This window comes from Mustela putorius, unplaced genomic scaffold (assembly GCF_011764305.1).
Source record: "Mustela putorius furo isolate JIRA1106 unplaced genomic scaffold, ASM1176430v1.1 tig00000592_pilon_pilon_pilon, whole genome shotgun sequence".
NCBI classification, from domain to species: domain Eukaryota; kingdom Metazoa; phylum Chordata; class Mammalia; order Carnivora; family Mustelidae; genus Mustela; species Mustela putorius.
In genome coordinates, this window is record NW_025421426.1 from 9,510,321 (window position 1) to 9,535,837 (window position 25,517).

The 25,517-nt window shown below is 44.7% G+C and overlaps 1 protein-coding gene and 1 long non-coding RNA gene across 3 annotated transcripts; one reads left to right on the plus strand and one right to left on the minus strand.

Annotated features, from left to right (window-relative positions):
* Positions 1-22: 22 nt before the first annotated feature.
* On the plus strand, positions 23-10,486 carry LOC106005269. The gene is made up of 3 exons (XR_001178507.2): positions 23-235; positions 7,062-7,227; positions 9,995-10,486. It is a non-coding gene; the product is annotated as an uncharacterized LOC106005269 (long non-coding RNA).
* An 8,185-nt stretch (positions 10,487-18,671) lies between these two features.
* PI3 (peptidase inhibitor 3) lies at positions 18,672-20,481 on the minus strand. Of its 2 annotated transcripts, none has more exons than XM_013053163.2 (3): positions 20,328-20,481; positions 19,076-19,309; positions 18,672-18,840 (listed from the first exon to the last, which is right to left on the minus strand). In XM_013053163.2, exons 1-2 carry the CDS (start codon positions 20,404-20,406, stop codon positions 19,077-19,079), a joined length of 312 nt encoding a protein of 103 aa, XP_012908617.1. In that variant the 5' UTR covers positions 20,407-20,481; the 3' UTR covers positions 18,672-18,840; position 19,076. The 2 variants fall into 2 exon arrangements, with proteins under 2 accessions (XP_012908617.1, XP_004746422.1); XM_004746365.3 differs by having other exon boundaries at positions 18,672-18,844.
* Positions 20,482-25,517: the final 5,036 nt, after the last annotated feature.

Consider the following 25,517-nt stretch of genomic DNA (forward strand, 5'->3'; position numbering starts at 1 on the left):
TTTTTCAGGGAGGGTCGGGGCTGGCCTGGCCCTTAATTCTTCCTCCTTTGTGGAGTGGATTTGGGGGCGGCGCTCGTGAGGTCAGACACGCTCCGCCCTTCGCGCTGTGTATCCAGAACCGTTTAATGCGGCCGATCTCAGCAATGCGTACGTCGGGGGCGCTTGCCTTGAACAAAGGAGCGTTTGAAACGGACACGGGCTCAAGGACAAGGCAAGAAAAGGCGCTATCGGCAAGGTAACAGCTAGGCTTATGGAGACTATCAATGCGTTGGGCATGGGGGACAGAACTCAACGTCGTATGAATGTTGGCCTCGAGGACTTTATGCCTTGAGGACCTTGTATACACATCGTTTGCTGAGCAGGTCTAACTGGAGGTCACTTTGGAACGGGAAGCCCAGGCCCCGAGCCCCTGCTAGCTCCCCCTGCCCTCCCCTAACTGTGTGTTGTTCCTGCTTGCCTGTGGCAAAGAACGTACCCATCTTTAGAAACGGGGAGGGGGCGCCTGGGTGGCTCAGTGGGTTAAGCCTCTGCTTTCGGCTCAGGTCATGATCCCAGGGCCCTGGGATCAAGCCCCAAATTGGGCTCTCTGCTCAGCAGGGAGCCTGCTTGCCCCTCTCTCTTTGCCTGCCTCTGCCTACTAGTGATCTCTGTCAAAGAAATAAATAAAATCTTAAAAAAAAAAGAAAGAAACGGGGAGAAACATCTGTGTGGATACTCACAGAAGACTGGGTACCACCTGTGGGAGGCAGAGAGCTGCTAAAAAGGGTCAGTCCCCAGAGCATCAACTCTGCCCACCTGTTCCTTTCTTTCCAGCACCATCTCCTAGCTACCTCCTGGCATTTTTCCACTGTGCATCTTCCTTTCTAGCTCTAGCTTGTCCTGTTCTCTGTGAAGTTCAGTCCAAATTTAGGAAAACAGATCCTTTCCGATGGGTGTAACAGGGCAGTAACTTCAAGTGTCTGCACTTTTATTCTCAAGATTTTTCTTCACAGTCCCACGCACCCACTCATGACATTTCTGTTTTCAAAGAACCTTGATATTCACTGCAGTTTTATGCTACTAAAACATGACAAAACTATGACACGCAAAGGAAACTATATGCCAATCTTTCTATAAACATAAGGCAAAAATCCTAAGCACAATATTAACTAGTGAATTTTGTCATATATAAAAATGGTAACGTTTCATGAACAAGTGGGGACCTATTTCCACCATATATGGTTGTTTTAACATTCAAAAGTCAGCCAGTGGAATACTCCTTACTAAGAAATAAAGGGAAACTCATACAATCATCTCTACATCAGCAGTAGAGTATATAAAAAATTATTTATTCGTTAGTGATAAAAGAATATAATGGGGGGCACCTGGGTGGCTCAGTGGGCTAAGCTGCTGCCTTCGGCTCGGGTCATGATCTCAGGGTCCTGGGATCGAGTCCCACATCGGGCTCTCTGCTCAGCAGGGAGCCTGCTTCCCTCTCTCTCTCTCTCTCTCTCTCTGCCTGCCTCTCTGCCTACTTGTGATCTCTCTCTGTCAAATAAATAAATAAAATCTTTAAAAAAAAAGAATATAATGGTACAGGGTTAGAAGTTCACTTAGTTACTTTACTAGCAAGCTTCTGTGGAGTCCCTACTGCAGAAGTAATCCTTTCCAGAAGGGGGGAGTAAGGGCTGTCCTTCCATACAAGCTGTTAGGATACGAACAAATGTTGTCAGAACTTTGGAACTTACCAAAGGCGTGTAACGGTCCATCAGGTGCATCTGGGCAGGAGGAGAGAGCTTCGTGGCAATCTGACTCTCCCTACTGGCAACCCTTCCTGGCTGGGAGGTGGCCTGGAGGCCAGGGAGCTTGCACAGGTGTGAAAACCAGAGGCACAGCACTCACTGAGATACAGAGGGCATCTGATGCTACTTGAAAGCTCCATCGCCAAAAAAAGGGTCACTATTTGACCTAACAACTTCATAAAAAGAGCTTATTTTGTTTCACCCAACTCAGAGCGATCTCTTTGTGGTCAGTCCTCTCCCTGGGTCAATTTTTGGACGGTATGGTATCTCAGACAGTGAGACCAATCGGAGCTAGTGAGAGGCTGACTGAAAACCATAAAAAGAAGTGGGGAAGGCCGCACACACATGTGGGGGTGTGTCTAGGTGCAGTGCTCTGTATATGCTCTGTGGACAGAACTGCTGCTCTATTCACATACTGGCTCCCTCCTTCATCCTGATTAGGATTTTATGGGTGATTATGATTGATGTCAAGTATTTGTTGTTTGGGCTGGATACAGTCATTTTCTTGGGATGTATCTTGGTGTCCGCCATGTTGGAGATGATGGAATGGTTCTCTACCTTGATATTAGCCTGGCATATCATTGCATGTGGACCACATCCTTGATCTTGATTAGGATAGGATGTATCTGATTATGGTCATTGTCATACACTTGTTTTAAAGTGAGGGTATAAGAACTCCCTCTGGAGCCAGCCTAGTGTTGGCAGTTTTTGTCCAGAAGACTGTGGACCTTCTCTGTTTGGAAATCTGTATGATCCATCTGGTGACTGATAATTAGGATGTTTGGGCTCAATAATCTCCAAAGTTCCCTTCCATCTCTTACTCCTCCACCAACTCATGATGTTTCCTAAAGGGCTGTGGCTTGGATTGCAGGGAATTAGTTCCCATCAACAAGAAGAATATGTGTCTGAAAAGGTTCTCTGCTAGCACCCAGAATATCCTTAAAAGGATTCTCCTTGAAAGCTTTTCTCCAAGCCCACCTCCTACACTCACCACTGAGTCCCATCATAGCTACTTGCTTCTTGAAAATGAGGAGTAGAAAAAGGACAATGATATTGGACTTCATCTTGCCAGGAAAACCTTGGCTGAGAGCTGAATTGAGTTTCTCACATATGCCTTCCTTGACTGTATGTGCCAGGGGTTGGCTGAAGTCACAAAAGGCACTGCCCCTTCATAGCCTATCAATAAATGCCAACTTCCTCAGTCCTGCTTAGTAGGGGACATAATCCTCAGGGTCTATACAGGGACACAATATCAGAGGCCTTTGTCTTCCCCTATAAGCTCCAGCAAGTCTATTAACACTCATAGGTCATCATGCTAAACCTTCTGTATTTACAGAAGAAATTCAGCCCAGAGAGAAAAGACTTACTTCAGGTTATAAAAACTACTTATTCCATAATGCCATCATTTAAATACTCCATCAGCAATATAACCCTGTCCATCTCCTTGTTTCAAAATGGGCTTGAGATAACATTCTATTTTACCCGAGAAGGAATAGTCATAGGGGTAGAAAGACAGTGAAGACAATGCAACTTTATGGAAGCCAAATAAAGACAATTTCAAGAAGCAAACTCTATGCACCAATTACGAAACTGGCTATGAGGTTCATCATGATAAAGATTGACTTGTGAGGGCACCTGGGTGACTCAGCCAGTAAAGTGTCTGCTTTTGGCTCAGGTCATGAGCCCAGAGTCCTGGGATTGAGCCCAGAGACCTGCTCCCTAATTAACGGGGAGCCTCCTTCTCTCTCTCTTCCTCTGCCTCCGCCCACCCCGCCCCCGGCCCCGCTGCTTCTCTCTCTATCCCTCACTCTCTCTTGTGCTCTCTCTCCCTCTTCCAAATAAATAAATAAAATAAAATAAAATAAAATAAAATAAAATGACTAACATGTGCCCAAATCTTTACTTTCTTCAGCTGCTGCTATTAACTTTAATTACAGAAGATTAATACATTTGCTGTGTTGAGCTGTCAGTTGGAGAATAGAGAACAGAGTAGTGCTTTCAAGAAATCTGAATTTGTGGGGCTCCTGGGTGTCTCAGTGGGTTAAAGCCTCTGCCTTCGGCTCAGGTCATGATCCCAGGATCCTGGGATTGAGTCCCACATCAGGCTCTCTGCTCAGCAGGGAGCCTGTGTCCTCATCTCTCTCTGCCTGCCTCTCTGCCTACTTGTGATCTCTGTCTATCAGATAAATAAATAAAATCTTTAAAAAAAAAATCTGAATTTGCAATGAAGTGGGAGTCTGGGCCATACTTGCTGGCAAGGGGAGTTCCAGAGACATTTTCAAAGGATGGGAGGAACCTAACATGTTTTAACGGTGATGGGAATGAGTGTTGGATAAAGAAGGAAGAGTGGTGATTTCCTTAGGGAGTTATTTTCAATTAATCTACCTAAACAACAAAATTAACTTTTAACAAAAAAAAAAAATTTCCTGCATAAATAGTAAAGAGCTATAGCCCAGAAGTCTGTGAAGACTGCTTGCCACCATCAGTGAATTTACTAATATATTGACAGAGGACACAAAGAGAATATTTCCAACTTATCTAGAGAAGTACATGTTTCTCCAAATGTGAAAAGGTCCTGAATAGTCCAAAGAGCATTCCTTTACTTTGACCCATGAAAACTAGGCTTGTGGGCAGACCATAGGACCAGTGACAATAGTGACCTTGTATGCATTCAGAACACCAGGGGAGGTGATTCTGGAGGAAGGGTGGCTTGAAGACCGATTTCTAATCGCTCTATACTGAAATCCTAATCCACCTATAGGGAATGCCATATGTAAGATAAAAAGGGAAAGAGTAACAAAGTTTTTATGTAAAGAACATAGATTAAAAATTACAAAGTTGTCAGACATAAGGCACGGGAGCTACATGGTTTCACCGAGCCATTCTGAGCGCCTACCAAGGTCATGTGTGTGCTTCAAGGGTGATAATATCAAAGGCAGAGACCTGAACAGATTAGGTTGAAATGTTCCTGAACTATAATTGCCTACAGTGCCTACTGTGCTCTAATTATATATGCACTCCTTCCCACCATTTCCTCGAGAATATCTCAGACACCACTCTATCCCAAGCTGACTAGTAGAAGGAAAGATCTGACAGCATTAATCCTATTTATGGGTCAAAGAACAAAACCTTTGTCTAACCTGTGTGCAGAAGGTACAGATAAAACTAAGGGGCTGAAGATTTGTAAAAACAACCAGGTAATTGCAAGCCAAAAATAGCACAAGATAATAATACTCATATTAGAATATAAGTCAGTGAGGTTGGGGGGGGGGCATTTCAAAATTAAAAATGAATGTATTGATAAAAATGAAAGAAGCAATGAGTGCTTTCTTTTTTTTAAGATTTTATTTATTTATTTGACAGAGATCACAAATAGGCAGAGAAGTAGGCAGAGAGAGAGGAGGAAGCAGGCTCCCCGCTGAGCAGAGAGCCCAATGTGGGGCTCGATCCCAGGACACTGGAATCATGACCTGAGCCAAAGGCAGAGGATTTAACACACTGAGCCACCCAGGCACCCCAATTAGTGCTTTCAAAAGCAAAAAATGTATGATTGGTGACTAAATCTTTGGTATGATATCTTGATAGGGGAAGGAAGAGTTCCTTCTGGAAAAAATCAAGAAAAGGCTTGGAAAATATTAAGATGTGTAAAATTTCATATGAGAATGAGGAAATAATATGCCCAAAGAATAAAAGAGGGGAATTTTAGTATTTTGCCAATTCAGTGCAAAACACAGAAACATAGAAAATGTAACAGAATACATAGAAAATGTAACAGAATTAATTACCTTGTTGCTTTAAGAATAGATAGAAAACACAAACTGTACAAATATCATGAAAGATGTACAGAAAATTATCTCTCTTTTTTAAAAAAAAAATTTAATCATTTATTTGACAGAGAGAGAGAGAGCACAAGCGGAGGAAGGGGCAGGCAGAGGGAAAGGGAGAAGCAGGCTTCCCACTTAGCAGAGAGCCCAATGCAGGGCTCAATCCCAGGACCCTGGGATCATGACCTGAGCTGAAGACACACACTTAACAACTAACCCAACCTGTGCCCCTAACTATCTCTTGCCTTAGCTCCACAAAAGCCTAGGCCCAGACAATTTAATATAGAGAAATAAGATGAGAAAAATCATGGTAAAAATCTCCTGCAGAAACTTCCTTAAGACCATGGAAGAAGAAATGATGGGGAGAAAGTACAAGCCCCACATTAAGTCATACAGGAGCAGGATGGAGGACAGGGACGTTCACTGGGGTGCTAATTTGGATTAGCTAGTAGAACAAAGTCCACTCCTCTCTATCACTTGTATTTGGAGTACTGTTCATCTCCAAGAGTTTTATACCCAGCAAAACTACCTATCAAAAGTGAAGAAGAAATTAAGACACTCCCAGAAAAACAAAAACTGAAGGATTTCAACATTACTAGACATGCTTACAAGAAATACTAAATGGAGTCCTTGAGGAGATCTAAAAGAATACCACACAGTAATTCCAAACCATAAAAAGAAATAAAGAATAAAAGTGAAGGTAAATATTTCATCCATGTTCCTTGTTACAGCTGCATAATATTTCACCATGTTCACATATCACCATTAATCCAATCACTCTCCTTCCCGTGTGTGGGCACTTAGGTCATTTCTAATATTTAGCTTTTACAAACAATGCTGCAATTGAGACATGAATTTTAATTATACACTTTCACTTATATTATTCTATTGGTCTGGAATTGCTACTGGAAAAGTAGCAATTGCTACTGGAAAGTATAACCTATACTTTCATTCAGGGTTAGGCATGCCAATGTGTCCAGTCTTGCCTTGGCCTACATCCTACGGAAAGAAAAATGATTTGGAATCAGAACAGATAGTTCTCTTTCCCAGCTCTGCTCCTAACTCCTAAACTCCTAACTCCTTTTCCTATCTGTAAGATGGAGACAGTTTTCTGACACTTTGAACAGGGATTTCAACTCCAAAGTTGAAATGTAAGTGTAAGGTTGTGGCTCAGGGCATCTGTTACAAGCCTGGGGACAGACACACATGGATGGCTAGAACAGAGTCTGCAAGGTCCTGGAAAGTGGCTCAAGTGTATCTAAGCTTATAGTGACATTCATTGCTCTACCCCTGGGGTGTGCAAAGACCCCAAAGAGATGGTATCCAGTTCCTCGTCTCAGCAACAACTGGGTGGTACTAGAGAACTCTGGGTGTCTGGTGGAGGGTGGTGTCAAACAATGACCTATTTTCTGGTTTCTTTACTCACAAGCCACACTGAACACTATCTCCAACACAGCTCCATAGAAGTAGCCCAGAGATGTTGTCCAGGGTAAGAGGCAGTCTGCATCAACAGAGACCTCTGAAGCTCTTCCCCTAAAAACGGAGTTTATTTGGAACAGAGCATGGAAAAGCTCAAGCCTATAGGCACTCTTGAAAACAATGCAGATTTTGGTGGTAAACAAGTAAGTACAAGTTGGTAGCTCCATGAGAGCAAAAAGCTGAACTATAAGCCAAATAATTTGCTAATTTACAACTAGTAATTCCCAGAACGATTCATAGAAAAAAACAACTAAGGAGAACCCTCCTGGGATAGGAAAAAAAAATCTCAAAGACTACTCCGCAAAGGTGCTCAAATTATTGGAAAAAAACTGCAAAACAATTTCTGCCACAGGGAATGTTTGGGAAAAAAATAGATCAACTGACAATTTCATGGGGCCTACAAGCTGGGTGTGATGCTGACAGCCACAGAGCTTAACAGACAGCCAGGAAAACTGGTGATAATCTTCCTAAAGGGGCACACAGGCTGAGACATGGGAAAGGACTTAGGCTTCTTGGAAACCTACAGTATTTGAGTGTTTAGTATTTGGAGGGATCCAATGTTCTGTTCTCAACCAGAGCAATTTTACTCTGCTGAGGACCCTGGGCAATTCCTGGAGACATTTAGTCTGGGAGAGGCCAGGAAGGCTGCCGAACATCCTACAGTGCACAGGAAAGTGCTGACCCCCACAAAAAAGTAGGATTTGACACAAAATGTTTTTAGTGCCAAGACTGAAGAATCCTGGGTTGGGTATGATGGACCAGCACTTGTGTTCAGTGAGGATAGTTAAGGAAAGGACACGATTGGGTACTGAGTTCTCTCTGAAAGACACTGCATCAAGCAGATTTTGGTCAACCGCCCTTCTGCATCTCAGTCTTCATGAGACATTGGTTTTTCCAGTGGCTCTCCTGATCACAACATCTCAAGGTCTCCTAACCCATAGATTACAGACTCTCAGCAGGAGAACTTCAGCCCTTGGTTTAATTTTGAAGGTCATTTTTTTTTAAAATCAAGAGTTTGTTTAGTTTTTAGAGCCCATTGAACATGTTCTGTAATGTGCTCAAAATCTTGTCATTGGACTTCCCTACTGCAATTTATTTTTTGAAAACAGATGCCCTGTTTTAAGTAGAAACCTATTTATGAAGAGACAGGACAAGTCCCAATTCAGCTGTTAAGTCCATCCACAAAATTGTTTGAAAGTTTTCAGTCTATTTTTAAAAGTTCTTTATCTTTATTATACTTTTGATTCTTTGTGCAATCTACCCTTGAGAGAAGACTTCTGAAATGGCCCTACTGTGTGTTTCCTGCTTTTCTAGTGCTCTCAAGGACATTTTAAATAATAAATTACTGTATACCATAGATCAAGTAACTTTTTAACAATCAATAACCAGTGAAAAAGCACAGTAAAAGAAAAGAATCCATTCACAAAAACAGACATGCTATTTCTTACGCTATGAATTTGAGACATTGCGATGAAATAACCAATAGTTGGGGTCGATAAATTATTTAAAATTGTTGTAAATATCACCTAGTAAAGTAAGCACTTAAGATTTGCCAGGAAAAAAAACCTGATAATAAATTATCATGGGAGAATGAGCTACCTTCTCCCCCACACACATTTCCCCCCACTGCCTCAAGCTAGACACTGTCAGGAATTTTTATTTTATTTTTATTGAGGTATAATTGACATGTAACATTATATTAGTTTCAGGTGTACAACTTAACAATTTGTTATAAATATACACTGTGAAATGATGACCACAGTAAGCCCAGTGACACATTTTATTTATTTTTAATTTTTATAAAAACATTTTTATTTAGGGGTGTCTGGATGGCTCAGTGGGTTAATAAATAAAATCTTAAAAAATATTTTTTTTGACAGAGAGAAAGAGATCACAAGTAGGCAGAAAGGCAGGCAGAGGGAGAGGGGGAAACAGGCTCCCTGCTGAGCAGAGAGACCGATGTGAGACTCGATCTCAGGACCCTGAGATCATGACCTGAGTCGAAGGCAGAGGCTTCACCGACTGAGCCACTCAGGTGCCCCTAAGTGACACATTTTAATGCAACGAAGTTTATCATAAATGTATCAACATAATTAGAACATACAGGAATTGGGGGGGAATACACACACATATCAACGGAGGAAAAGAGAAACTCAGTGCTTATGGGAGTTTACAGATAATAAAGGCAGAATTCCACATCACCACAGAAATGTTGGAAAACTCAGTACATGATATCAAAACAGACTGTCAGCAATTCAGGGGGGAAATACTAGTTTTCTGTGTCAACCATTAACTCAAAATAAACTTTAAATGATTAAGGATTTAAGCTATGAAACTACTCAGAGAGGGGTGCCTGGGTGGCTCAGTGGGTAAAGCCTCTGCTCAGGTCATGGTCTCAGGGTCCTGGGATCGAGCCCCATATTGGGCTCTCTGCTAAGCAGGGAACCTGCTTCCCCACCCCACCCCCGCCTGCCTCTCTGCCTACTTGTGATCTCTGTCAAATAAATTAATTAATATAAAAAAATTAAAATATTCAGAGAAAACATATCTTCATTCTCATATAATACTGACATGGGGATGATCTTCTAGAAGCCACTGATACAGCTAACCAGCTACAAATGAAAAACTTTTGTAAGGCAAAAATCAATCATTCAGTAGGAAAAACAATTAGAAATTGGAAAAATATGAGTAAACACATATGATGGGAATATATATTCTGTAATATATCAAAAGGTTGTTTACAACATAATAAAGAAAACAGATGCCCAAACAGAGCAATGAGCACGGACCAGGAATATATGGTCTACAGAGAAAATAATACAAGTGAATAGTTCATCTATGAAAATAAATAAAACCTCACCCATAATTAAAGAATTAGAAATGAAAACATAACATTATCTTTGATTCTAGGCTTTGGCTTGAGTCCTCCCATCAGCATGGAATGCCTGCTCGGAACTTGATTTCTGGTCCAGGTAAAATGAATGATCCACAAGTCTTTTTTGAAAGGCTACCCGTCTTCAAGGGTTAGTGAGTATCCTATGGAAAGAGAAAAAACATAGTACCAGGATAGGTAGTTTCTGGCTCAGCTATGCCCTTGACTCCTAGTGTGAACTTTGATGTCTCCCCTAGACTTCAGTTTTCCCATCTGCAGGATGAGGGTGTTTATCTGTGTTAAAGGGGATTTCCAACTCCGCATACCATGAAAGGTTTGTGGCTCAGGGCATCTGTGACAAGCTAAGAAGCATGCGGTGTCTGGGAATGACCCCTGCCATGCTGAGCTCCTCGGGGCAGACACACATGGCTGGCTGGAACAGAAGCTCCTCATCTGAGGAACTTCTGGACAAAGTGAGCCTCGGAAGTGGTCAAAGGATGTGCAAAAATGATCAGGGACCCTGGCTGCCCAGCCCCCGAAGCTCACACAGAGCCTGCAGCTTTGACATCGGGATTTGATCTCAGCCCAAAGCTGCAGCTGGGAGAGACAAGGTAGCCCTTGAGCAGCTCCCGATTAACCACATGCCTTCTGATTGTGCCACGCATCTAGGGCGTGTCCGCCAGCCTCTCTGGGTCATTTCACTGATATCACGCAGCCTCCCACATCATGCTCGCTTCCTCTCCTTGCCACTATGTGCAGAGAGTGGAGGGTGTCTTTATGAGGCAGGAGGTGGTTTGGAGAATGCCAGCCAAGAGATCTCGGAGGCCCTACTGCTCCGATCCCCTTCTTTTTACATTCGGTTAAACTCCAGGCCAGAAGCCGGGGCCAGGCACGGAACGGAGGGAGGGTGCTCCTAGTGGGAATGGAGGTGGCTGAGGCAATGTTCATTTCTCGACAGCTGAGCATACAGACACCATTCCTATAATTAGGGAGTCTCCTGTCGGGCTAGGGTTGGCAGTGGGAGGCCAAGCCTGGGTCCCCCACACATGATGGAAACTCCAGATGCCTGCTCTCCCTGCCTTGTCTGCGGCCACCACGTGAGTGCTGGAACCAGCGCAAACGATGCATACGTGGACTGTCATAGGCGCAAGGGCGAGTGGTGGCTAGCAGACAGAGAGACAGGAAGAAGCGAGAACTTATTCCCGCAGCCAATGGAGGCAGCATCTCCCTGCCAGGGAGACGAGTGAAGGTGATGGCCAAGGCCACGGCAGTGTGGGCTGACTGCAGGTGACATCAGCTTCCGGGCTATGCTTTATTGTGACTTGGCAGTAAAAGACCTTGGGTGTCTTAAAAGTAAAAGACAGGTGTTATTGAAGAATTCATGTCCCCATAGAAACACTAGACTGCGGACTAGGGAGGACCACGCCTCACGTAGTGTGGAAAAGTTGAGAATGTAAGCTGGAATTAGAACAGGGCAGGAAAGTGATCCCGGCTTATTAAAAGTGACCTTGTGAAATAGCTTACTGCGGTGGGAGAAACGGGTAACGGAGCTGTCTGCTGTTGAGCTCAGTATGAGAAGGCACTTTCCCAGGATGTTCCCCCGGGGGTACTAAGGGAGGTGGTCTCGGTTGCAGAGGCTGTTTAACATTTATTCCGTTCCCTTTGCCAGTGTCGCCCTAAAGAATTTCATGGGGAGTTTGGAACCTTATGGAAATCCACAGAGGAGAGGCTACTTAATGTTTGTTGACTGCCCACGACTGGAATTCCTGTCTTCTAGGTTTGGCACCTCTCTGTTTGAGTCTGATGAGAGACAGAGACGGTATCCTGCCTTAGAAACTGAACAAACAGGCTCACTTTTCATTCACCCCCAACACTTCGGGCAGCTCAGCAAATCTGATATTCCCCCCGGCACTTTACATCTCCCCGAGTGACTCCATGCAGGGGTATCCGTTCCCAGAGCCACACAGGAACCTGGTCCACAGCAGCCCCCGAGTCAGGGGCTTGGGTGCCATAGTGTGCGGTCGTCCGCCTTCGTGTCACATAGTGGCGGGGCTGTGCTTCTGGCTGTGGTCACGCTGCCTGGAGGCTCTCTTTCTTACGATACCCCCTGAGCTTGAATTTTCATAATCCCTGGAGCCACATTTTGCAGATTGGGCTCTTAGAGGAGCAGGAGCTGAGACAGTGAGGGGGCAAGTTCTACTGCAGAGGGCCACCAGTTAAAGTACGGACCGGAGAGAAGCAGGACTGGGCACAGACAGGGAGCCATCACTGTGCAGACCTAAGCATCTCTGCCAGCCCAGCCCGAAGCTCTGGAGCAAGCACTTTCCATTAGAGGAGGCTTCCTTCTGGCAGAAAGCACCCCAGCCTTCCCCTGTCCCTGGCTGGGGGTCCCCAGCTCAGGCATGCTCCGCTGCGCATGCTCCTGCAGCTGGGTGCCCCGGGGGCTCCTTGAAGGGGGTCTGAGCTGCACCTGTCCCAGTCAGATCCTAGTGCCGCCCTGGTGCTGCGGGAAGCGCTGTCTCCGCACACACTGGGGAGTACAGCTTCCCTATGTACGTGCTCTCCCTACTGGAGAGTCAGAGGATGGGAGTAAGTGGGGCAGACTTCAGCACCAGCCCGTGCAGCTGGTGTCAGGCCCGCAGCTGCTCCTCCTCCTCCCAAACCCTCCTTCTGAGAGGTCACCACACCTCGCTGGGTTGTGTAGGGGGCGGCGGGTGGGCTGCACCTGTCCTTCGTGGTAGGTCGGAGGGCAGGTTGCCGAGAAACTCTACGCCTTTCCTCTGGGCATCTTCCCTGCTGTCTCCTGGCTCTGCCAGGCCTTCCTCTCTGAGATCCAGGCTAAACTTAGGAAAAATCTTCTCGGATTAGTTTTGCAGATCCCGTCCTTAAGAGCCTGCACTGGAATTTTCCTGATGTTTGTCCCCAGCCTGGCTCTGTAAAGCTCAAGTATCATTCCCCACCAGCCTTGAAAATAACAGCCCTGTGGTGCATCAGGGAATGGGGGGAGATAGTGCCTGGTCCCCTCTGTCCTCCCACTAACAACAACCAGGCACAGCACACCCAGAAGCCTCCTCTCTCCCTCCGTCTGCCTCCACACCCTCAGGACAGCAGCCCCAAGGGGTGGGTGAAGAAGTTGGCCTTCCAAGTGGTCTCAGAATGACTGTGTCTCTCCCAATATTGGGTCCCACTGTGGTGCTTCATTTTACTTATTTCTGCTTCCTGTCTTTTTATCTAGGTTAAATAGGTAGAGTTTTGCCTATTCAATAAATATTTTTAAAATAAAATTCTGATTTATTAGTTACAGCTACTGTTTTCTTAGTCTCAACCTCATAAATTTATTATTTTACCTTTACCTTATTATTTTTTTAGGTGTCCCTTGGTTTACTCTGTCCTTTTTTTTTTTTTTTCCCCCCTGGCTTTTTGGATGTAAATTTTGATGTACTTATTTTCATTCCTTGGGTTTTTTTGGTGTAAGTATTTCAGGATATGCTCCCTGATCTTCTATATCCTTGTTTTTTGTTGTTCACATGAACTATCTTACAATGATAGTGTGTTAAATTCTACTGTTGGCGGGCTGCAATCTATGTCTCCTTGCATATCCTGTAGTTACTTCTTTATTTTTTTTAAATCGAAGTGTGGTTGACAAACAACATCATGTTAGTTTCGGGTGCACAACATAGTGAGTGGGCAGGTCTGTACATTATGTAGCGCTCCCCAGCGTAAGCATGGTCAGTCACCACCTGTCAGTGCTACTAAAATGTTACTGACGATATTCCCTATGCTATACTTTTCACCCCTGTGACTTATTTATTTTATAACTGAAAGTTTGCACTTCTTCATCCCCTTTTCCTGTTTTGCCCATCCGCCACTCCCCTCCCCTCTGGCAACACCAGTTTGTTCTCTGTATTTATGAGTCGGTTTCCATTTTTTGTCTGTCCGTTTATTTTTCTGTAGTTCCTTCTTTGTAAAGGAGAGGGGTGTGTGTGTGTTATGCAGTGCTTATACACTTAATTGTAAGTGTACATCTTTACTGTGAATTGTGGTTATTAACATTAAAAGTGTCCTGATCCAGCCTCACAATTCACTCCCTGCTCAGCAGGAAGCCTGCTTCTCCCTCTCCCACTCCCCCTGCTATGTTCCTGCTCTTGCTCAAGCTCTCTCTCTGTCAAATAAATAAATAAAATCTTAAAAAAAAAAAAAGTGCCCTTCTGACAACTTGAACAACAAAATAAAACGCAACCCATGGTGTAAAATGTCTGTAAGTCCACAGTGATATACATAGTTAAGTGAAAAAACAGCGAGGATAGACAGATCTCCCCTAGAGATTAATTCCAAATAAGGTCTTGAGTCTCCTCCCTCTCAAAGAGTATCTTTTTTAAATTAATTTTTTTATTTTAATTCAATTAATGTATAATGTATTCTTGGTTTCAGAGGCAGAGGTCAGTGATTTATCAGTCTTTTTCTTTTTTTTAAAGATTTTATTTATTTATTTGACAGACAGAGATCACAAGTAGGCAGAAAGGCAGGCAGAGAGAGAGGAGGAAGCAGGCTCCCCGCCAGGCAGAGAGCCTGATGTGGGGCTCGATCCCAGGACCCTGGGATCATGACCTGAGCCGAAGGCAGAGGCTTTAACTCACTGAGCCACCCAGGAGCCCCGATTTATCAGTCTTATATAACAGTCAGTCCTCAATACATCACATGCCCTCTTAATATCCATCACCCAGTTACCCCATCCCTTCACCCCTCCAGCAACCCTCCAGCAACCCTCAGTTTCTTTCCTATGCTTAAAAGTCTCTTGGGACACCTGGGTGGCTCAGTTCATTAAGTGGCTGCCTTCGGCTCAGGTCGTGATTCTACGGTCCTGGGATCGAATCCCACATCTGGCCCGTGGCTCAACAGAGAGCCTGCCTCTCCCTCCCACTCTGCCTGCGACTCTCCCTGGTTGTACTCTCCCTCTCTGTTAAATGAATAAATAAAATCTTTTAAAAAATAGTCTCTTACGGTTTGTTCCCCCCCACACACACTCCGCCTTGTTTTATTTTTTCCTCTCTTCCCATGTGATGTGCTGTTTTGTTTCTTGAATTCCACATATCAATGTCAAGGAGCATCTTAAGCTTGGGATATGCACCATCACTTTCTCCCTGAGAGAATAGTATGGAAAGAGGGAGGAATAAGGTACTTTTACAGCATAGAAACCTGATGAACCCAACAGCCTAATGATCAGGTTAGTATCACCAGGGACTGGTCAAGTTGCCAGTATGTACCCTTGACATGATGTGATGAGAAGGGCACTCTCCCTGGGTGGTCTTCCTCCAAAAAAACCATAACCCTAGTCTAACCTAATCCTAGCTCCCCGCCCATCTCCCTGGGGCTTCCAGAAGCACAGACCTACCCAACTGCCTAATCAGTGGCCCTCTAAACTGTCAAGGTCATCAACATGGGGAAGGTCTGAGAAACTGTCCCAGCCAAGAGGAGCCAAAAGATTTCCAAGGGCTAAATGTAGCATGGTATCCTGGGTGGGACTCCGAAAAATAAAAAGAGCATAAGGCGAAATGAAGGAAGTCGGGACTTTAGGTTACACTAATGCATCAATATGGCTTCATTAATCATGACACCTGTACCAGAGGATCGTAGGGTGTTTGTTAATACTGGGAGGAATGGTGTGCTAAGCCACCGTTCTGGTATTTTCACACTTAATGGACACAACCTCTCTGGGAATGATTTTAGTTCAGTCCCAGCTCTCCATTCCTCTCCTCTTCTTGACAGAGGTATTTCCGGACCTCACTTTGCTCTCGGAAAAGGGCAGAGACAAGAGCTCAAGAGACACCGCCCTGAAAATCAAGAGTCTTTTCAGTAAAGACACTTGAAACAGTTTAAAGAAAGTTTTTAGTAAAGAAACTTAAAGTTGAAGTTTTTGCTCTTCCCTGATTTCTGACTATATTGATGTCAAAGGGTTAATGTGGTTTTCTTCTTCTTGTTGAATTCTATAGTTGTGAAAGAATGTACTTGAAGATTTAAGTTGATACGGACACCCGCTACCCTGCAAGTCTGGTGAATTTCTTCTTCCAGCTTTAGTGAGATACGAACGTCCGTTGACAGATGAATGCATGAAGAAAAGGTGGTGTAGACGAAGCACTATTATTCAGCCATATAGAAACAGGAGTTCCTGGGTTTTTGGCAGCATAGATGGACCTCGAGGGCTTTATGCTAAATGAAACCAGTCAGACAGAGAAAGACAGATCCTATACGATTTCACGTAAGTGGAATCTAAAAATATCAACTCACAGAAACACAGACTGAAATGGCGGTGCGGGGCTGGGAGCGTGGAAGAAAGGGGCTGGTCAAAGGGCACAAACTCTTAGTCACAAGACCAACACATTCTGGGGATCTCCCGTGGAGCGTGCTGAGTATAGCCAACAAGGCTGTATTATACCCTTGGAAGTCCCTATCAGAGAAGAGCCTGAATGTTTTCACCATAACAACAAAATGGTAATTACATGACGTGAAGGATTTGTTCACTACCCTTATGATGATAAACATTTTGCAATATATATGTGAATTGCATGAGCACATGTACACCGTAAATTACACCCAGTGTCAATTTTATCACAAAGCTGGGGAAAAAAAGCAAATTGAAGAAGTAAACGTTGGCATCGTCACCATGCGCCGTCTTCCCACTCAGGAACAGCATTTACTCAATAAAGCCTTTTCTAAGCTACCTCGTGAACAGTTGCATCAGTTTCTTTTTTTTAAGGTTCTGCCTCCCTCTTGTTACATTGATTGAAAGGAATGGTATGATTTTGTTGATATTGTAAGCGGGATTTTATTCTATTTTATTTTATTTTTTATTTAACTTTGAGTTAGTTAACATACAGCGCAATATTGGTTTCTGGAGTGGGATTCAGTGATTCATCCCTTACATACAACACCCAGGACTCATCACAGCAAGCGCCCTCCTTAATGCCCATCCCCCATCAGCCCATCCCCCACCCCCACCCTCCATCAAGAGTCTCTTAGGGTTTGTTTCCCTCTCTCCTTTCTCCCCCCTTCCCATATAGTCATCTGTTTTCTTTCTTAAATTCCACACGTGAGTGAGATCATATGGGATTTGTCTTTCTCTGACTGATAGAAGTGGGATTTAAAAACTTTTATTTGGGGGACGCCTGGGTGGCTCAGTGGGTTAAGCCGCTGCCTTCGGCTCAGGTCATGATCTTGGGGTCCTGGGATCGAGTCCCGCATTGGGCTCTCTGCTCGGCAGGGAGCCTGCTTCCCTCTCTCTCTCTCTCTGCCTGCCTCTCCATCTACTTGTGATTTCTCTCTGTCAAATAAATAAATAAAATCTTTAAAAAAAAAAAAAAACTTTTATTTGGGTTATTCCTCGTTTTCGTAAAAATTGGATTTAACATGTACTAACTGTGACTGTGGGTGGTTGCTGAGCCTCTCATGGCTTCAAGCTTTTGACAAAATTAAAGACATGAGCTGGTACCCACTTGGGAGGGTTCTCATGAGAAATAAATAAGACAGTACATATAACACAGTTAGTGGGATCTGGAACAGAGAAGCAGTCGATACGGAAAGTAATCTTACTGCCAGGGGTACATCGTGTGCGTGTCAGGCCAGAAGTTTGGGCGTGGCTCTTGCCTACTTTCCAGGATGTCCTGGTCCCACGGGTCCGGCGCAGTGCAGACAGTCCCCCGGGGAACAAGAGGGAGCCCTGGCTTGCAGGCTTCTGGAAGAGGCAAAGGACACCCTGTTCTCTCGCCCCGAGGTTCCGCCCCGCACATCCGCTCGCAGTGCCAGCCCAGCACAAGAAGGAGAGCTGTCTCAGGGCTAGACTGCACTTCCCCAGTAATTACCTCCAACTCCCTCCAACTGAATAGACCACGGAAGCTCAGAGAGGGCAAGATGTTTGTCTGAGGTCATGCGACAAGTGGGGAGGCTAGGCTGGGGCTAAAACACAGGTCCCCTGACTCCTCGGCCTGTGCTCTTCAACTCCAGCCCAAATTCTCTTTCTGTGAGAGCTGTCTCGTTCAAGGGCAGGGGGGCAGGTGGGTCAAGAGCAGAGCCATGAGGTCACTCGGGATTGCCTAACACACACCCTCCTCGATCTGCACCATTCAGATCTGCCTGTCCCCACCCTGTGCGTCTCCAGAGGACACTATTCCCCACCCACATTAAAGGATCAAGGACTTGGCGTGTCCTGTCTCCTTGTTCACATCTCAAAATAGAAAGCCAGGGGCGGGGTGTGGCTTAACCCAAAGGAATGGATTGTTAATGGAGGCATCTCAGCAGCAACAGGTGAAATGCTTCCAAAGCAGGGATTTCCCTGCTTTTTTCTATGGCCTCTTGGGGGGCTGTGGCTCCCTGGGGAACATGAAAGGAAAGACAGGAGGAAGCTACAGACTTAGCCACTAGGGTTGGCTGGTCACACCAGGAGGGCTGGTGATAACCAGATCAGGACACCGGGTTGATGGGAGAGAAAGGAACCTGCCTGCAGTTGGTGCCACGTTTTGTTTCTTATTTCTCTGGTCTTAGGCCAAAGACAAAATTCCCCAGGGAAATGGGCTCGACTAGTGGATTTCTAGTATTAAGCCCTAGGAATGGATCTCTTGTAACCGCCTTCTGCTCTCCTTCACCAGGGAGAGGGAGTCCTAGCTCCCCACCCACCTCTCTGGGGCTTCCAGAAGCACAGACGTCATGGGCGCCAGAAGCAAATGGAGCAGAAAGTCGTCTTTTATTGCAAGGTCAACAAGGGAAGCAACCAAGCCCAGACTTGGGCATCCTGGGCGGGAGGCAGAATGCCCAGGGAGGGATGGGCCCGTGGGACAAGGGTCCGGACCGGCAGCTCTGGGGACGTCACAGGTGCAGCAAGGACAGGCTCCACCTGGCTGGGAGACAAGAGAGCCAGAGAGGTGACTCGGCAGCTCAGAGCACTCGGAGGCAGTAGGGGACAGGGTCACGTCCAGGTGACAGCCCCCTCTGGACTCAGTCATGGGCTCGGAGACCCTCAGTCTCTCAGTGACCTCCCCACAACCTCTCTCTCGCTCAGCTGGGGTCATTCCCCATTGCTCAGCCTTCTCTGGGCCCTCAGGGTCCCCTCTTCCTCCCCTGGTTCTCACCTCACTGGGGATCCAAGCAGGCCAGCCCACAAGCGCCCTTACAGCACTTCTTGGCCCCTGGGCACTGGGTGTCTCTCAGACAGCGGTTTGGGGGGTTCAACATGGCGCACTGGATCAGAATGTGGGGGCAGGAGCCAGGCTTAGTGGACACGGGAACTTTGGCTTTGACTGGATCTTGACCTCTAACGGGATCTTGTCCTTTGACCAGAACACGACCTTGCCCTTTAGGAGGAACTGTTGAAAGAACAAATGTCATCACTTGTAGACCCATGTGCCTGCTTCACTATCTGGTCTTTCCCCCGCGGCCAGCCACTGCTCGCTGCTATGTTTCCCAAAACTCTGCCTGAGGGCAGGCAGGGTCATCTGGGCGAGCTGGGGTCAGTGCTCTGGGAAGGCTGTGCCCCGGGCTTTGGGGGGAGGATCTCTAGGATCATGGTTCCCTTGGGTGTCCGTCTCTCCCCTCAACCCTCCATGATAAGTCCTCCCAGGAGGAGAGGCCAGACTGGGGTGACTCGCAGAGGAAAAGGACACACGGTGCTCTTGAGGGAGGGGGAAGAGCCTGAGACGCCCACCAGGAGACCCGAACTAAGACAGTCTGAAGACTGTCTGGACGATCAGTGTCCTTCCTTGTAAATGGGGGGTCTTCACACATGACTTCTGAGATCTCGTCAGTGTGGAACCTCCCTTTAGAGGCCGATCACCCAGGTGCCTTCAGGGGGCCGACAGGCAGGGGCCAGACCCCACACCCAGGCCCAGCTTCCTGGGGCTTCTCACTTCACTGCACATTCTGCGCAGGTATCCACACTTAAGGCCACGACCACGTAGCAACACACCTTCCAGCAGTCGTCCCGCTATCTCAGTCCTGGTGTGGAAAGCACTGCTGGTGCCACTGGACCACTTGCTGCTCTCTCCGGATAGAGCAGGAGCAGCCACAGACCACGGTGTGCGAGCTATGGGCATCTGGGTGGCTCAGCCGGTTAACTGACTGCCTTGGACTCAGGTCATGATCCCGGGGTCCCAGGATCGAGTCCCGCATCAGGCTCCCTGCTCAGTGGGGAGTCTGCTTCTCCCTCGGCCCCTCCCCACTTTCCTGCTCGCTCAATCTCTCTCTCTCACTCTCTCAAATACATAAATAAAAAGATTTTTTTGTTTTTTTTTTTTTTAAAGTGAGATCCAGCCCTGCCTGTGACCTTCCGAGAATGCTCCCTGGCAGGGCCCAACCCAGCCTCCCCCAGGCCACTTGCCTACTCACCTCCACTGACGGCTGCCTGTGCCACCAGGATCCCCAGGAAAAGGAACACTGCCAGGACCAAGAAGCTGTTGGGTCTCATGTTGTCTCAGGTGTGTGGCTAAGAGCTGAAGCTGACTTGTTTTATGCAGCCCAGCGTGGCCTGGTGCCAGGGGGGTGGGTCTGTGGTTTGCTATGGGACAAGACCTACAGTTCCTAATTCTACCAGGAAGGATCCACCCCTATCCCGGGAGGCAACTTGGGGCTGTCCCCAAGGATTGTTCACAGAGAAAAACGGCAGACACTGGGTTACCTCACCTCTGGTAACCCCAAGAGCTGTCCCACTTTCCCACAGAGAAGCAGGACTGGCTGGTTGGTCCAGCGTTCCTGATTTCAAAGCCGGGCGTTCTCCCATCACTCCCTGTTCCCGCAGGCCCACCCAGGCCTGCCCTAACAGTTCACCCCGCCCAGCATCAAGTTGGGCTTCGCTTCCATGGCCCTTGGCCCTGAGGAAAACTCTCAAAGACAAATTTGTCTTGAAAATCTAATGACACATCACTACAAGGGTCAGCTCTGTGATGTACCACCTAAGTCATCGGGAAGGTGGGATTCTAGATCTTACATAACAACACTAATTAAAATAGTGCTGGGGGAAAGTTCAAGCCTCAAGAGAAAATATTTTGAATTACAGGCTTGTGTATAAGGTTCAAGTCTAAGAAACACTAATAGATTGTCTAGGAGTGTTTATATATGTGGTACAGCTCATTTACTCAGTTGGAGGAAAATGAGGAAGCCATCAGCATGAAATCTAGGATAGCCGTTAACTCTAGAACGGAGGCAAGAAACATTTTGGATGGGTGAGAAGGACTCGGGTTGGTTTAAGTTTTTGGTTCTTGGTAACATGCTAGTACTTGGGTTGATTGGTGACTTCCCTTGGTGTGTGTGTGTGTGTCTGTGTGTGTGTGCGTATTTCCAAGGCTGCAGGGCAAATCATTTATGAATGACCTTTACTTTCCAGAAACCCAAACTGCTGCTCTCTTGGGTGGTTTTCAGCCTCTCACTGTTACAAAGTAGCCCCATGTGGTTTTTGCATTAACTTGTAAGCTAGAGTCCCAGAAGTAGGTTTGCTGGTACAAAGATTAAACACATCTGAATTTTTTTTCCAGTTTATTATGGTATGATTGACAAATGAATTATATATATATATTTTTTTAATGTGTACAATATGATGTTTTACTATAAATGCACATTATGAAAAGATGGCCACCATCAAGTTAATAAACATACCCATCAACTCATATAGTTACCATCTTTCAAATGCTTTTGAAATGTTTGTACTCTTGTCTTATGTCCCTTGATGGGGGTTATACCATTTTGTATCCACACAAGCAGTGAATGAAAGCATCTGTGTGCATCCAGGCTCTGGTACAGACAGTATCTAATTTGGGGGTTTTTATCAATCTGATAGGTGGGAAGTCATGCCTCGCTGATGTTTTTAGTTAGCATTTCTCTCATTTTCATTTTTGCATATTTTAGAAGCCACTTACATTTCTTTTTCTAAAGATTTTATTTATTTATTTGGCAGAGATCAGAAGCAGGCAGAGAGAGAGGAGGAAGCAGGCTCCCTGCCGAGCAGAGAGCCTGATATGGGGCTTGATCCCAGGACCCTGGGATCATGACATGTGCCGAAGGCAGAGGCTTTAACCCACTGAGCCACCCAGGTGCCCCTGCATTTCTTTTTTGAAGGCTTCTTTTCCTTTGCCCACTTTTTAATAGATTTATCAACCTTTTTCTTCTTAATTTTTAAGAGCTCTTTATATATTACGGAGAAAGGTCCTTTGTGGTAGGGTTTGCAAATAAAAAATTATATGTCATTCTAAGACCTGCTCAGAACAGCTCGGGGTAGCCTCCTTTTGTCATCTTATTGGACATTACCTCCTATTTTTTGGCTACTTTGCACATAGTGAGGGCATGGTTTTAATATGGTTATATTAAACAAATCTGGTGATATTTTATTCAGAAGGCTTCACATCCTATTAATACAGGGTCACTGGAGAGTTGATGGGAAGAGAGAGGTTAAGAAGATAGAGGGAGAAAAAGGCAAATAAGAAGAAACAAAAAAGTATTGTTTCTCCAAAAGCTTATCATGTCTGGTGTGATCCTGTTATATTTATAAATAAATTGGGAAAATAATGAATATCACTAAATCTCGGCATACTGAATTCCAGAAATATTCATTAAATCTTACCAACAGGAAAACATGTTAGAGGATAATATATGTGCTTGATAATACTTCAGCAAAAACACATAAAAGTGCTATAAATGCCTTTATTTATTTAGGAGAAAGGTTTGAAAGAGTACATACTACGCTCTTAACGTTGCTTTCATCACAGTGACGGGAATGGGAAAAAAAAAACAGATGAGTAGGTTTTCCTTAACACCTACTAGTTTCTAATTTTTTCACTTGTCACAACAAAAAGTCACTATTATGATCTGAAATATCAAAGAAAATTATAATCAGTAATGAGAAAACAGAACTCAAGGAATCATGTGAATGAAGAAAACAATATAATTGACAGTTATACCTAAATAAACAATGAGATATATGTAACCAGTAGTCTCAGTGTTGAGAAGGAATGCTTAAAATAGAAGAGTCATAAATGGGGTGCCTGGGTGGCTCAGGTCGTGATCCCAGGGGTCTGGGATCGAGACCTGCATCAGGCTCTGCTCAGCAGGGAGCCTGCTTCCTCCTCTTTCTCTGCCTGACTCTCTGCCTACTTGTGATCTCCGTCTGTCAAATAAATAAATAAAATCTTAAAAAAAAAAAAAAAGAAGTGTCATAATGTGAAAATGTAATAGTGTGTGTCAGGAATAACTCAGATGTCGTTGAAAGAAATCACTCTAGGTAGTTCAAGCAGAAAAAGAATCCAGCTATTGTATGAACACGTGTGATTGTAGGAACTCGAGTCCCATCTGCAGTCTGGATGTGGAAGAGTCTGGGACAGGTAGTCCCCGGGTTGCCAGCCGCTTCAGGAAGACATGTTGGAAGCAAGTGAATCCGCGTTGTTGAAGAAACTGCACAGAGCACACAGCCATCTACTCTTATCATGCCACTGTTCATGCCCCCTGGTCCATCCTCTATGTACACTTGAAACATCAGCAAATATTCACCTCCCAGAAGGAAAGTGCCCACCTGTAGAGAGAAAATAAATAAGAAAATGCACAAGGGAGAAGGAAGAGGTGTATTTAGGAGAGAAGTTATCATCTTGAAATGCTGCAGCAATATCTCTCTGGCCATGGCTCATAGGAGGAGCCCTCTTGTTTCAGAGAAGTACCTAAGAATCAGGACAAGTCCACGTATTGGAGGAACCACCCATTATTGTAGCAACAGAGGAGGGAGCCCTTGAGCTAAGAAAGCAAGAAACCCAGTCTCACTTCCCACCCCTCCTGCTCAGGTAAGATACTCTTCTATAGCTGGTCCGTGAAAATCTACGGATTTTAAAATAAGAAATGCGAAAATCACATAAGCCATGCAAAAATACTGTTTTTTTTTTTAAAAGCAGAAATGAGTAACGATGCTTAAAAACATCTAAAGCAGGATTTTTTCAATCTTCAGTGAAATGTCACCGCAAACCTGAAACAAAAAAAAAGGATATTCTAAAATAAATGTCTAAAATCACTGAAGTCAATTAAAACCATAAGAACCACCATAAAGCAGAAATATAGAAATTCAAAGAAGAAATAGCAAGACAACAGGAAGATGTGAAGTGAAACCTGATAGAGCTCAGGGGAGAAATGGAAGACAAGGACAAAAACATTCCAGAAATAAAGACCAAGTAAGGACAAAAGGAAAGAAAATATGAAAAGCAAAGAACCACAAACTGAAAATGAAAAATAGCTTGAAAATGATTTCAGAGAAAGTCTTCAGTATAAAAGTCAGTAGAGATGTAAGAGACACATAAATCAAGTTGCACAAAGAAGAAAACCAAAACACACAAACAAAAGAAGAAAACCAAAGGAGCAAAATTAAAGAATTGTTTAAAACCTTAATCAAGGAAAATATTTCTGAACTAAAAGCAGGCTCTAATCTACATATTGGAAGTTGACAGCATGGTAAACACAAGACACATATGAATAAAATTTCGGGCTGTAAAGATAGACCCAGAAGCTTCCAAGAAGTCAACTTCTCTCAAAAAAGAAAAACAAAAACAAAATTGGAAGAAAAAATCAGATGGAATGAGAGTCAGAAAACAGCAAAACTTAAAGTCACTCAAGGAAAGAAAGTACACACTGAAGGTTTTTTTTTGTTTTTGTTTTTGTTTTTTTTGGCACAACTAATTTGTCCTGGAAGTAAAAGGACTACAGGAATCGGGGGTGCCTGTGTGGCTCAGTGGGTTAAGCTCCTGCCTTTGGCTCAGGTCATGATCCCAGGGTCCTGGGATTGAGCCCCATATCGGGCTCTCTGCTCAACAGGGAGCCTGCTTCCCCCTCTCTCTCTGCCTGCCTCTCTGCCTACTTGTAATCTCTGTCTGTCAAATAAATAAATAAAATCTTTAAAAAAAAAAAAAAGACTACAGGAATCTATTTCTGGACATGCAAGAATTCAACGGTTCTTGTTCCTAAGACCTTTCCTGAGCAGTTTCTAAGGGACAAGATATACCCAACCCAGAAGATCTATGGGAATTACTAAAATGACGACTATTGAGCACTGGGCGTTTTAACTGTGGGGAAAAAAAAGACAAACTAGTAGCAAATGATAGGTAAATACACCATGCTGTGAAAAAGTAGAAATAGTAAAATTTCCATCAAATAGAAGGATGAAGGGGAAGGAACTTGGACAAGAGAGTAAGCTCACTGATTGCTATGTATACATAATAGTTTCAAGTCAAAGGATATTTAAAACAATAAGCTTCAACAGAACTCAGCACTTTTGTGCATCAAAGGACACTACCAAGATAGTGAGAAGACCACCCGCAGAATGGTGGGAAAAGATTTGCAAGTCAAGTATCTGATAAGGGCCTAGAATCCAGCATATATAAAGGACACATACAATTCAACTAATATCAAGATAAACAACCCAATTTTAAAATGGGTCAAACCCTTGAATAAACTTCTCTCTAAAGAAGATACACAAAAAGGGGCACCTGGGTGGCTCAGTGGGTTAAGTCTCTGCCTTCAGCTCAGGTCATGATCTCAGGGTCCTGGGATTGAGCC

Bases quoted from the DNA above. Each gene is read 5' to 3' on its own strand.
- PI3 (XM_013053163.2), bottom strand. From the start codon at position 20,406: ATGAGACCCAACAGCTTCTTGGTCCTGGCAGTGTTCCTTTTCCTGGGG. The intron at 19,310-20,327 runs GTGAGTAGGCAA...TTCTTTCAACAG, and splicing joins ACAGGCAGCCGTCAGTGGAG to TTCCTCCTAAAGGGCAAGGT.